The sequence below is a fragment of the Pongo abelii genome, chromosome 7 (assembly GCF_028885655.2).
Source record: "Pongo abelii isolate AG06213 chromosome 7, NHGRI_mPonAbe1-v2.0_pri, whole genome shotgun sequence".
Classification (NCBI taxonomy): Eukaryota; Metazoa; Chordata; class Mammalia; order Primates; family Hominidae; genus Pongo; species Pongo abelii.
This window is the reverse complement of record NC_071992.2, coordinates 75,544,845-75,559,010: the sequence shown is the minus strand read 5'-3', so window position 1 is coordinate 75,559,010 and position 14,166 is coordinate 75,544,845. Positions and strand designations below refer to the sequence as shown.

The window sequence follows — 14,166 nt, the reverse complement described above, 5'->3', positions numbered from 1 at the left end:
TCCTTCTCTCATAATGCTTATTCTGAGAAGGGTAGATAATGTGAACAAAAAGCTACGACAATGGGATCAGAACTACAAGAGAGATATGCACAAAATATTACAGGAAGAATAAGTTATTCCGATGGGGGTCAAAAAGGCTTCACCAAAGAGCTGACATCTTAGCTGCCTTAAATGGAAAAGAAAAAAAAAAGGCACTTCAAGCAATGCAAGTATTCATGCAAAAGTATAAGGAATGAAAAATATGTTTATTGAAGAATAACAGTAGTCTGGTTCACACTACACAATGCAAAGATGTGTGTTACACAAGGTTATCAGCTAAAAAGAGTAACTTAGTTTATGTAAATTAGTTCTGAATAAGAGACAGTAACTCAGCTGGGTGTGGTGGTGCACGCCTGTAGTCCTAGCTATTCAGGAGACTGAAGTGGGAGGACTGCTTGAGCCCAGGAGTCCGAGGCTGCAGCGAGCTATGATTGCGCCACTGCAATACAGCCTGGGTGACAGAGTGAGACCCTGTCTCAAAAACAAGAAGAGAGAAACTCTTTTAATACAGAAGTAGAAAATATTTCTTTTTGGTTGGAGATTGTTAATTTTAAATCTCTAGGAAAAAAGGGATTTTGTGTACTTTATTTTCCTCTTTTCCATGCAGTTTTGAGATGCTGCCTGAGAGAATGCAAATCAAAAGTTTTGAGATGCTTTAGGCTCACATGGGAAATACCTGAGAAATAGTAAAAGTATGACTCTTCACTGAGGAAGAAGAGGCAAAAAAGCACAAGAACCCATAGTCGAGTGGACAATTCAAGCACAGGGCAAGACAGAGATGTAGGGTTATCATTTAAGGGACAACTGTGACACATAGGAAGTATCAGGAAACCCAGGTCCCACAGCAGCCTTCAGCAACTTGCTTGGTCTAGGGAATCCAGTCTGTGAGACTGGATGTTCTCTCAGGTTCCTTCTTTCAATGGCTACTACACATGACAAGTGAGAAACTAAGACTGAGTGACTGGAGAAAAACAGGCCACGGGTATATGATGATTAAATCCCCCTTCTTTTATGTCTCATTTACTGGTTTAGAGAATATGGTCTTTGACACAACAGGAGACCTTTCAGGTTTTCTCAACTGGGGTTCTGTGAAGAATTAACTCCTAATGCCCAAAGCAGTGGTTCTCAAAGTGTGATCCCAGGATCCTGGTAATTCCTCAGACTTTAAGGGTCCATGTGGTCCTCCATTTCCCAACTGACTATTTGTGTGAGGCTGGATTTTCTTAATATACTTCAATTAAACAACATATGTAAGGCTCAGTGCAGAAGCAGATATGAGAATCCAGTGTCTTCTATTAAGCAGACAGATATCACTAGTCTCACTAGAAAAAATGTAGTTGTTTGTTTTGGAAAAATACAGTGTCCATTACAATTGTATTATTTACCCTAACAAGTAATTTATTAATTTAAAATGAATTAATGATTGAATATTTGATAAGTTTCTCATTTTTAATTTCTAATATGGTAAATATTAATACCTTTAAGCCATATAAGCTAAAGCTCTTTGGGGGGGGGTCTTCATTAATTTTTAAACGTATAAAGCAGTTCTGAAACAAAATGGTTTGAAAATTGCTACCTTAAGGCACCCAATGTATATAATACAGTAACTTCACTTTTATGCATCTAACATGGGAGAATACAGAAAATAGTCACTCAAATCATTTTCTGTATATTGTGGTTCAGATGAGGAATCACCATTAAAAACAATATTGTATGACATATAATAGGTACTCAATGAACAAGGGTATGACAGAATTAGGATACTGGATTAAGAGAACGTGACTTCAAGTTGTTAGGACTAAAACATTTAAAATAATAAGCCCGAAGAATAAGTTATTGTATAATACTGATATTCTTATTTTACTTCCTATGTGTACTTGAGACATGCTGATTGTTTCTCTTAAAAATACAGTTTCTAGAGCATTTCAATTTAGACCACATAACGTGAGCATTCACTCAGATATGCTCACTAACACCAACACCCAGGGCCCATCTATTGAAAATAGTGCGTAAGAAAAACCAGTCTACTCCAGCACTACATTTCATCTCACGGTTGCAGGAAGTCAGTGTCTAACAAATCATAACAGGCATATAATAACATTAAAACAAATGTACAATGTACTTTCATAAAATAACTTTACTTAGATCATACAGTGCACTTTTCCTATACTTACCGTATCCCATATCTGAAGTTTTATCTGTTTCCCATCAATAGTTATCATTCGAGCACCGAACTCTACACCTAAATAGAGCAGGAAATGATTTGTTACAAAATTAGTGGGAATATATCTCACTTTCAAGGATTAAAAACAGAATGTTTACTTCCAAGACATGCTATGCTAGGTAATATACAGATCGACTTTAACAAATGCAGCTCCTATACTTAGAAAACATATAAGCTAAGGAAGAGGTGCTAATAAGACATAAACTAAGGACATAATTAAAATACTAAGATACTGAAATGTGGCAGAGTCAATATTAGAAACCAACTGTGGTCTTCACGTTTTGCAGGCTCAGTAACATAAAAATTAAAAAAGAGATCCAAGAGCCATAATTATTAATCACAAATGTTAAATATTAAAATTTCTTAAAAATTACATTAATATGGTATAAAAATCACTAAAAGGGATAGATATATTTCAATATCATAGTATTGGTTCCAACCATGAATAATTAGCAAGGAAAGAAATCTCCAAATCTGCCACTAGCTATAACCAATGTTTTAACATACTTCCCAGACAGTGCTCCATGAATACACATGCAGAAATAAGTATACAATTCTGCACAAATGGGAACATATAAATGCTGCTCTGCAATTTGCTTTTTATTTAATAATACATCACAGACATTATTCTGTATCACAAGCATCCTTGCAAATCAATAAACATAAAACTATGGCATTATTTTTGATGTCTGCATAATATTCTTTTGTGTACAGATAATTTACTAATTTGGTACTTTATTGCTACAGATTTAGGTTGTTCTCCTATTTTCACTAAATAGTGAATGCTGAAATGAACTTTCTGCATACATTTTTCAACTTACTATAATTTTAGGCAAATTATAAGAAATAGGATTACAGGTCAAAGGGAACACAGACTTCACACTTACAAGTTTACTACTTTGGCTTTTAACTTGCATTTATCATCTTTGGTAAGCACTCATTCAATCATCAAAATAGGAGTAGAAAAATAGGGGATAATTTCAGAAGGGCAAACAGTTGTGAAGACAACTCTGAAAGTAGTATATCTCTTATATCAAATCATTACTGCCTAGAGTATGTTCAATCAGTATTTAGATCAGAGTCAGGGTGAAGGGACGACACACATGATCCCCAGAAACCAAATGTCATCCTGGCAGAAAAACAACTTCTAGTTTCCCAGAGAAGAGCACACTGCCCAACGTCAGAATTCCAGTTCAGCATCTCCCATAACACTCCAACTGTGATTAGAAGGGTGAGAAACAAAGGTAATTTGTCCCATGACATAAAACCTGATGAGCTTTTACTCTACATTATACTTATTCCATCCCACAGGCCTAATGAATACCAAGAAACTAAGATAATGTTTATGTTTCTCAGGCTCAGAAATACAGGAAAGCTAGAGAAAAGTGATCCAGGAGTCATGATGTATCAGACTGAAAAATGAAAAATTGAAAAATTATGCCACATAAAACCATTACAGTGTTTACATATATATGCATCTACATACGCATATAGATTCATAATGTATCTATATGAATATATATATTCACATCTGTTCTGTACCACAGGGTAGGGACATACACAAAACCCATTAATGACATGAAAAATGAAATTAGTTGAGGGAAGAAACCAGCTGCTAAGTAAGATACAGATGCTCTTTGAAATAGTACTGAAAAGGAATATACTGAAACACAAAATTCTACATGTCAGCGAGATATCAGACAGAGTAGAGGCTTTTTCATGAATTTACTGTTTCTACCTACAAATGAGAAAGAGAGAGAAAAATTTTATTTTTCCTTCCAGTGTCAGGGATGGGCTGGCTTTTAAGCACAATCCAAAACTATCTACATTGCTCATAATGTCAAATTTAACAAAAAACAACTACAAACTAGAAACAGACCCATCAATGCTGCTGATACCAAGGGTGAGCAGGTAAGAAAGGCAAGGCTAGCAATATCAAGCAGACGCTCCCTCTCTGGAATTGATATCTTGGGCAGAGGGCTAAAGATACGGAAACTGACTTGTGACCATTCCACCCGAGCAGATGAGAAGCTAACACAACTGCTCCTGCTGCAGGATAGCTCTTAACAGTTTCTGCTTCCTGGCCTCCAAGATGCTTTGTTCCTGCCCAATGCCAAGACCAAGTTTCCAACTTACCGTAGGTTCCATATATAACTACAGACATTCTAGAATATTCCCTTTGCTTACCTTAGCTAGAATTGGGTTCTAGTAAGTTTGTCTCTTTATTCAAATTAAGCAGATCAGCTAGGCCCAGTGGCTCAGTGTGGCCTGTAATCCCACACTTTGAGAGGCTGAGACAGGAGGATCGCTTGAGCCCAGGAATTTGAAACTAGCCTGGACAATATAGGGAGACCCAGTCTCTATGAAAAATTAAAAAAATAGCCAGGTATGGTGGCATGTGCCTGTGGTCCCAGCTACTTGGGAGGCTGAAGTGGGGAAGGATCACTTGAGCCTGGGAACTCCAGGCTGCAGTGAGCCATGATCGTGCCACTGCTTTCCAGCCTGGGTGACAGAGTGAGACCTCATCTCAAAAAACAAAAACAAAAACAATTAATAAAGTAAGCAGACAGAAGTCATGAAGCTTAAAATATTTAAACAAAGATTTTGCCTCTAAAAATACATCCAATTTTAAATAAACCTGTTAAGTAAACATCAAGAATGTTTCTAAACCAGGAATATGTCATAATACAATAGACATTTTAACTTCACTTATCAACCAGGTCAGGATGGATAATTTAAAAACAAACAAACAAACAAACAAAAACAAGAAACGAAGAGACCAGTTAAAAGGCTATTGTATTATATTTAGTCATGAGATTAAAAAATGCTGGTGGGAAAAAAATACACATCACAAAAGGAAAAATTGACAAGTGTTGTTGATTACTGAAAAACTATGATTTCTATTTTCCTATCAAAGCAAAAACAAACACACTTTAATTTCAGCTTCAGAAATATAACTCTTTCCCATTTACCTTCCCATAACTGGGTCCAATTACCCTTTAATTCTATGTGGCAAATGAAAATACTGAATCCTAGTCTCTTGGAAGCCTCAGAAACAAATATAGAAACCAAAAACTTGATTTCTTCTCTGGAATATTAACATTTTAAAATCATTTTCCTTAGATGTATACAAGCTTGAGAATCTCATTTAGAAAGGTTTCCTTCTCTTTTTTTTAATGTGATAAACTGTTATTCTCTATGCCTTTGACACCCTCTTTCCAGATCCATTTTCAATTAACAGTCAATTTGGCTGCTAGATAAATTTCTGTGGAGTCAAAGTCAAGACCTTATTTACCTGACATTGTTAGGGAGCGATGCTTATTTTCTCAGATATGTTATTCACTTCCAACCTTCCACAATCAAATACTCTGAATAGGTACACTTTCTAATTGTCTCCAATCGTTGTCATCCTTGCATCATTTACTGAGCATTCATAATCAATATCTACTAGGTTGTGTGACCCTGGGCAAGTTATTAAGCCCCTTCTTTGTCTTAGTTTTCTCATCTGTAAAATGGTATTCATAATACCTATCTCATGAGATTTTTTTTTAAGATTAAAAGGATGATTACATATAAAATAGAACAGTGCCTGGCACACAGTAAGTATTTAATATGTCAGGTATAATTATTATTATTCCATATTATGCACTAGAATGTCTAAACTACCACCCGCATGACTAATGATGACAGCCCCTGTGAGAAAGGACCATCTGTCAGAGCCAGGTAATCACTGGTACAGATATGTGCAGAGGCAGAATGTGGCTCCTTACCTAAGTAAGGCTGGGGCATGCCCATTCAGGTCTCCTTGTAATGTCAAGGCTAGAACTTCCAGGCTGCTGTGGTACTAGGTGGGGTGCTAAGCAAAGAGCACAGCTAGATGTAGAGCAAACAGCCTTCCTTACCAGCATGGTAACATATGGACTCCTATCCCCCATTCCTGTTCCTGGAACCTAGACACTGCAGAAGTTCAAAATGGAGACTTGAGGGAAGGTGGCCTGATTTTTCCTAATTCTAGAAATAAAGGAAAACTAAATACAAAAAGTAATGTCCTCAATTTTCTATGTAAAACAAAACAGCAAACACCATATTTAATGGTAAAACACTAGAATAATTCAAATTATACTGAGAAAAATATTATAATATTTTCAATTTGGAAATTATTCTAGAGACTTTGGTCAAAAATTAGAGTAACAAAACTAAGATAAACAGATTTTGGCTTAGGAAAAAATTATAGCTTACAGATAGGACTAAACAGTCTACCTAGAACATGCAAAATAATTTAACAATGATGAAAAAAATTTACTTACAATAGCAACAAAATCTATAAAATCTCAAAACAAACTTAAAAAAGCATAAAGCCTATATGAACAAAACTGTAAAATTTTACTGAACAGCATTTAAGAAAGTCTGAATAAATGAAAACATGTGTATAAACAGGTAATCAATGCTGTAAAAACATATATTATCTCCAAATTAGCCCATATATTGAATAAAATTATTTTCAAATTTAAAAGCCTCACTAAAAATCTAGCAACTTGGCAAAGTTCCATCTGGAAGAACAAATGCACAAGAATGATTAAGAAAACTTGGGAAAGAAAGAACACCAATTGGTATGAAGTACACTACAAAGTTACAGTAACTACCACAGTATGATATTGCCTCATGAAATAGAAAAAAAAGATGTGAGAGGCCGAGGCAGGCGGATCACAAGGTCAGGAGATCGAGACCATCCTGGTCAACATGGAAATACCCTGTCTCTACTAAAATTACAAAAATTAGTTGGGTGTGGTGGTGCGTGCCTGTAATTCCAGCTACTCGGGAGGCTGAGGCACAAGAATTACTTGAACCCAAGAGGCGGAGGTTGCAGTGAGCAGAGATTGCACCACTGCACTCCAGCCTGGCAACTGAATGAGACTCTGTCTCAAAAAAAAAAGAAAAAAGAAAGATGAACAAAACATATTTTGGCACCCTCAAACAGGCTTGCTTACATACAGGGGTTTAACGTAATACAAAGGTAACAGGACAAGAATGAATGGCTTATTTAATTAATGGTGTGAGGCCACAAGCTATATAGGGATTAAAGAAAGAGATAGCAGCCATAAAAAAGAATGAAATCGTGTCTTTTGCAGCAGCAGGGATGGAGTTGAAGGCCATTATCCTCAGTGAACTAACTCAAAAAATCAAATACTGCGTGTTCTTGCGTATAAAGTAGAAGCTAAACAATGGGTACACACAGACATAAAGATGGAAATAACAGACACTGGGGACTCCAAAAAAGTGGAGTTTGGGAAGGGGGTAAGGGATGAAAAGTTACCTATTGAGTACCATGTTCACTATTTGGGTAATGCATATGCTAGAAGCCCAATGTCCACCAGTACACAACATACCCATATAACAAACATGCATATATACCCGCATATCTAAAATAAAATAAAATTTAAAAAAAGAAAATGATATACATGACCACATACCAAATAGAATGCAAATTTATAGTTATAGAAGAATATTTAAGACATTGTACGTAATTTTTGCATAGAGCAAGGCTAGGAAGCCACAATAGATTTGAGTTTAAAAAAAAACCCAAAAAACGAGTTATCCCTTAATAATTCAAAGTAGCAAAAAAAAAAAAAAAAAAAGACAAGGATATATAACAAGTAAAATCAAAGAGAAGATAAATAGTTCTTAAACATACGAAAAATGCTCAGCCTCACTAAAAAAGAATGAAAAAGTAAAATAAAAATTTTTTTGCCTCTAATTTACAAACATTAAAAACTGAATGAGCTGCAGTAGAAGCAAGGATGAGGAGGAATGGGCACTTTGATACATCAGCGGGGAGAGTGCAAATTAGAACAGCTTTGTGTGTGTGTTTAGGAATACATTTAAAAGCTTTAGAAGGCACTAACACACACCAAACATATACCACTCAGTGGTTGCTGGAGGGCCAAAGTTATACAGGGAATTTAACTTTCTCCAGATTTTTACAACATTTTCACAATGATCACACCCTGAGAGGAAAATACTTTCACATTTTAAAAATCAGCTACAGAGGGCCAGGCATGGTTGCTCACGCCTGTAATCCCAGCACTTTGGGAGGCCGAGGCGGGCGGATCATGAGGTCAGGAGATCGAGACCATCCTGGCTAACATGGTGAAACCCCATCTCTACTAAAAAAAATACAAAAAATTATCCGGGTGTGGTGGCACATGCCTGTAGTCTCAGCTACTCAGGAGGCTGAGGCAGGAGAATCGCTTGAACCCGGGATGTGGAGGTTGCAGTGAGCCAAGATGGCACCACTGCACTCCAACCTGGGCAACAGAGCGAGACTTGGTCTCAAAAAAAAAAAAAAAAAAAATCAGCTACAGAGACTTTTTGAGAGCTTAATGAGAAGTTCGAGAGGTCTTTTAAACTGTTATTCTAACTTCTTGGCAATGTTGTTCTAAGTAACTCAAGTTACTAGAAAACTGAACCCCAAATAAATGAGGTATATTTTAAAACTCATTTCCTGTGGTGAGCCTGATGGAAGAAATGATGCTTCAACTCTATTACTTTGTCCTAAAAGTATACTTTCATTTCCACTAATCATTTCTTTCTTTCTTTTTTTTTTTTTTTGAGGCAGGTCTTGCTCTGTTGCCCAGGCTGGAGTGCAGTGGTGCTATCATGGCTCACTGCAGCCTTAAACTCTTGAGCTCAAGCAATCCTCCCGCCTCAGTCTACCAAGTAGCTGGGGCTACAGGTGTGTGCCACCATGCCTGACTAGTTTTTAAACTTTTTGTAGAAATGGGATCTTGCCTTGTTGCCCTGGCTGGTCTCAAACATGTGGCATCAAGCAATCCTCTTGCCTCTGCCTCCCAAAGTGTTGGGATTATAGGCATGAGCCCAGCAATCATTTCTTATAGGCTGACTGGTTTAAGGAAGTGGGAGAGATAGGTAAGAAGGTGAAATCAACATATAAATGGCCTAGCCCCTAGACTAACATTTGTCAAACTGTCCATTTGTAGGTAGTGATATAAATGTAGTGGGAATTAGTGGGCTGTGCGTTATTTGTAAACAACATAACTGAATAGTATAACATATAGGAATGCAAGCATTAAGCCCTGCAATGGCAAGTACAGCTTTATGAAGTTTTCCTCCACTAAGTAGGTGGTATATTTAGCAAATATTTTTAAAGTCCCTAGTATGTACCAGGTGCAGATACAGCAATAAACAAAACAGAGAACCATCTGCTGTCATGGACCTTACCTTTTGTTGGTGGGGGAAAATCTATTTACTTATATTTACTTGTTTAAAACGTTAAGGAGAACAGTAAATCTAGGTGGGAGGATGGGTATGAATGTGGTATGGGTATGAATATGGGTATGAACATATACACTCATCTTAAGACTCGAGAGAGAAAAATCAGAAACTATTTGGGACATGTTCAGTTTAAGATGTCTATTAGACATCTAAGAGAAGGAGATGTTAAGTAAGTAGCTAGATCTGTACATGGGGGAGGAGGGATAACTGGAATGGGTTCATAAAATAGGTAGAAACTGTAGACAGAAAATATGAACAATTCTTTCTGTGGAATTTTGCTAATATGAGAGAAAAGGATTAAAAGCTGGAAAAGAAAATACAGACATGAAAAATAACCATCAAAAAGGGAAAAAGTAATGATGCCTGAAAGCAAAAAGAACTACTAAAGCAGTGTCCTTCAGTAGGCCCTGGCTAAGAACTTAAGTTTACCCACAGCACCAGCGGAAAGGCTTAGTTTATAGGGCACAATGCAGGTAGGTGAGTCAATGCAGTGGTGGAAACCTGTGAAAATCCTCTTCTACTTGCCTCTATTTTCTGAGTGAAACCAAAACCAAGGTTATCAGCTGAGAGCAAAGACAGCAAAGATATCTTGCTTAAAGAGCAAGAAAGTATGATATCGTTCTACAGGAAACTAAAGGGTGAATATAATGGAAATAAAAGTACAATTGTCAGGTAGTACTAAGGATTTACTTGATGTGAGTGTCCAAGAAATTAAAACGAGACTAGTTAGCATGGCTCTGTGCTTTTCTCCAGAGATGTCTAGCTGTAAATGTCAGGAATAGATGGCTGGATTTAACCTATGGTTTAGCCACAAGACTATGATACAGCATGAGAGGGACAAGAAAACTGTGGGTGCATGCAGGAATGATTATAAGGGCACAGCAATTAAAGCTGAATCTGGGTAAGGAGGAAAGTAGGAACACAAGAGAGATGAGAGTGAAAAGATAGTAGAATCAATGGCATAATTCTGATGAGGTAAAAAAATTGTTAGTAATTAGGGACTAAAGAAAGTGAGCAGGAAGGATGGGATAGAAAGTCAAATAGTCAAATGCATGAAACTAAATTCTGAAGTGGTTCCAGATATTGGTAATGATGAGTTCTGAGAGAAACTATGGGAGGGAGTAGCTGAAGCAGAGTGGAACCAAGATCACGCAGAGGGGAGAAGTAAAGCCACTGAGAGGCCAGGATGTGTGCACAAGGCAAAGAACATAAAGTGTATTTCCAGCTGGGTAATCAATACTTAAAAGCCATTACTCCAGTGCTTTTTAATCTTCAGTGCCCATATGAATCACTTGGCAATCCTGTTAAAATGCAAATTATGATTCAGTAGGTTCTTTAACAAGCTCCCACGTGATACTGATGCTGCTGCTGGTCCAGCGCAACAGCACATGAACCATCTTTTGAGGAGCAAGGCTCTAGTCTGAACCTTCTGAATTGTGTCCATGAAGCTATTTATAAGCTGTTTCTGACTCAAAGATAGTCAAAGGTTAAAGAATATTTGCATAGAGGCTTTTTAAAACTTTTATGGTCTTTTATTTTCTCTTTTCTATCATTTAATACCTTCTTAGTCAGAAACCAACCTTAAATTTTTCACCCTCATTTAGTCATCCAGCAAAAGCAAGTATGCAGCAGAGTCAAGATACTTACTACTTATTTTACCAAAAATTCTAATGTTCTTTTTAAAAATATGTGATAATAATCTGCTAATTTTTTTTTTATGTCTGAAAAATAAATTTCTGTGATGGGTGTTAAAAATGTTAAGTAGGCCTTGGGCCAACGAAGGCAAAAACATGCATTAACAATACTGCTTCTACTGGCCTATATTTAGCTTGACTGAATGAATGGTGGTACTGAATACCCTTTCAATGTATATATGCAACTCTACATAAGTTGTAGTGGCAAGAAGCACCCCTTTACTCTTCCTCTTCCAGGGGAAGACCAACTGGGTCGGCTTTTACTTTAAAAAATGGTTTTCAGTATAAACAATGTAATTATCATTATCAACAATGAACATTAAGCACCCATCAGTATTCTGAGAACAGTTTTATGATCCTAAATATTCTGTTTGCTTCAGGTAATTTTTTTAAGTATCATTACCTCAGATATCCTGAAACATCTTAAATATTGAGACTCTGCATAGTGAATGTATAGAGTACATTTACATTCACTTTATAGGATCTAAAATAAAATTTCAATTTAAAAAAATAGTTCATGATAGCTACCATCTTCGTTCTATAATAACAGACTGTTGCTAAAGCCATGGCTGGACTATGACCCCAACAAAAAACAATCCATTTTATGAATGTGTACTGGGTGTAGTTTCCCTTAACACACAGCAGGTAAAAAGATGGGACTTCCTACATTCATCTTCCATAAAATTTACTTTGCCTTTTTAGGACAATGGATTTCTAATGCATGAGCTACTAAGAATCCATATTGGTGCTGAGCATTATATTGAAACTGTGTGCCTATACAGTACTTGTTCCTTTCCTGTTAACAACATTTCTCCATAAGCGTGGGTATATAAATCTTACTTCCTTTAAATGGGAGTTATAGTTTGGGATATGGACAGTTGTTCAGAAAAGAACTGTAATAAGCAGAGATGTCAAGCAATGGCATCCTCTGAGAAGAGAAAGATTGAGGGTATGAAAAAGTACTAAGTATTGAGGGAGGAGCATGCAGCAAAGACTTGACGGCACATAGTGTCTATATGTGTTAGGGAAAAGTAGGAGAGAAAGCAAGAGAGGCAGACTGAGAAGAATCATGAGCTCAGGAGTCAATGGTTTATAAACAGAGTAGAGAACCGATCATTACAGGGGACAAAAGGTAAGGACATGATGACTAGCTAGAATAGCTAGGTGTGAGGGAATTCTGGTAGTGGCTATGTATGACTACTCACCCAGATTGCTCCTACGACTACCAGTTTGGAAACCGTGTTGTATAAAAGTGATTCTGGGCCCATGAAAAGAGTGGATAGACCAAGAGATAAGTGAGCCTGAACCAAATTGAGCCAATGAACTCTCGTCCCTAGGAAACTTCAAATTGAGTTAAAGAGAATCTCTGCTCTCCTGAATGGTATATGAACTTTGGAGCTATTGACAATGGCTATTTCCCAACGTGGAGACAGGGAAATCAAAAACAATGGTCAACAGGGAGAGAGAAAAATGAAACAGGCATGAGAAGAGAATGGGAGACAATGAGGGAAGGATGGGAGATTGAGAAACAGAATTTCCCGTGTTCCCTCCTTAAGAGCTCTGAGCTCTGGTTCCAAGCTGACCCAGCTGGCTCCCTGCCCTCACGTTGAGACACACCTGAATACTAAAATAATAAATTGTCCTTTTGTTTAAACCCATCTAGGTAAAATTTTTGTCATTTACAACCAACTGTAAAAGTTAGACAGAAAAAAAATGGTATGCCAGTCAGTGCAACCAGAAAAACAGAAACTACACTTAAGTACATAGGGCATAGGGAATTTAATGTAGGGACTTGGTTACAGTAAAGAAAGAGCCCCCAAAAACCCAAAGAAGAGATGGGGTATAAACCCAGAGATTACAAACAGCAGGAAGCTGCTACCACCCCTAGGCTGGAAAGACGAGAGGGAAAAAGGTTATCAGAGCTCAGGAACCAGACCACTTGGGCCTGCCAGGCAGGGGCTGGAGCCAGAGGAATGGAGAATACACAGTCAACCCAAGGAGAAAAAGATCCTCGGTTTTTCTTCTCTTTCAGACTCCTATTTCTCAGTGCCTGCCATTAGCAAACATAGTGTGAAGCCAGCTGGCAGTTTATATGAGTTACAGTTTTCCAAACAATTCTTGGGTCTACTCCTTTATCTCTCCCCACAAGTATAGCCTATGGCAGAGGTATCTGATCTTTTGGCTTCTCTGGGCAACATTGGAAGAATAACTGTCTTGGGCCACACATAAAATACACTAACACTGACAGGTGATGAGCTAAAAAAAAACCAAAAAACAAAAAACAAAAAAAAATCTTATAGTGTTTCAAGAAAATATATGAATTTGTGTTGGGCCTCATTCAAAACTGTCCTGGGCTGCCATGCAGGTCGCGGGTTGGACACACTTGGCCTAAGTCAACTTCTGACAGCAGGCTCAGGTCCATCCTCTCCACTCAGTGTGCCATACTAACTTAGAAATTTATACATAAGATCTGAAGAAAAGGAAGAACACTGTTGTTTAGTATCCTATACTAAAAACAACTGTTTCGCCAGTTGTCTTAGAACAGAGTCATGTCTAAAGTTGGCTAGTTTCAAACCTATTAAGCAAAGAGCAAATCTTATAGAGAGGGCGGTGAAGAAAGCTCATTAAACAGGCCAGTGCAGTGGCTCACACCTGTAATCCCAGCACTTTGGGAGGCCAAGGCCGGCAGATCGCCCGAGCCCGGGAGTGCGAAACCAGCTTGGGCAACAAGGCAAAACACTGTCTCTACCAAAACCACAAAAAATTACCCAGGCATGGTAGTGCACGCCTGTAGTCCTAGCTACCTGGGAGGCTGAGATGGGAAGATCATGAGCCAAGGATTTGGGGGCTGCAGTGAGCTGTGATTGCACCACTGCACCCCACCCTAGTCTACAAAACGAGACCCTTTCTCAAAAA

The 14,166-nt window shown here is 37.6% G+C and overlaps 1 protein-coding gene across 1 annotated transcript in view; it reads right to left on the bottom strand.

Moving 5' to 3' along the window:
* RAB2A (RAB2A, member RAS oncogene family) overlaps positions 1–14,166 on the bottom strand; it is a 104,163-nt gene that overhangs the window by 49,386 nt on the left and 40,611 nt on the right. Inside the window, 1 exon segment of the mRNA NM_001133109.1 lies at positions 2,214–2,281. Coding sequence (NP_001126581.1) covers positions 2,214–2,281 — 68 coding nt within the window.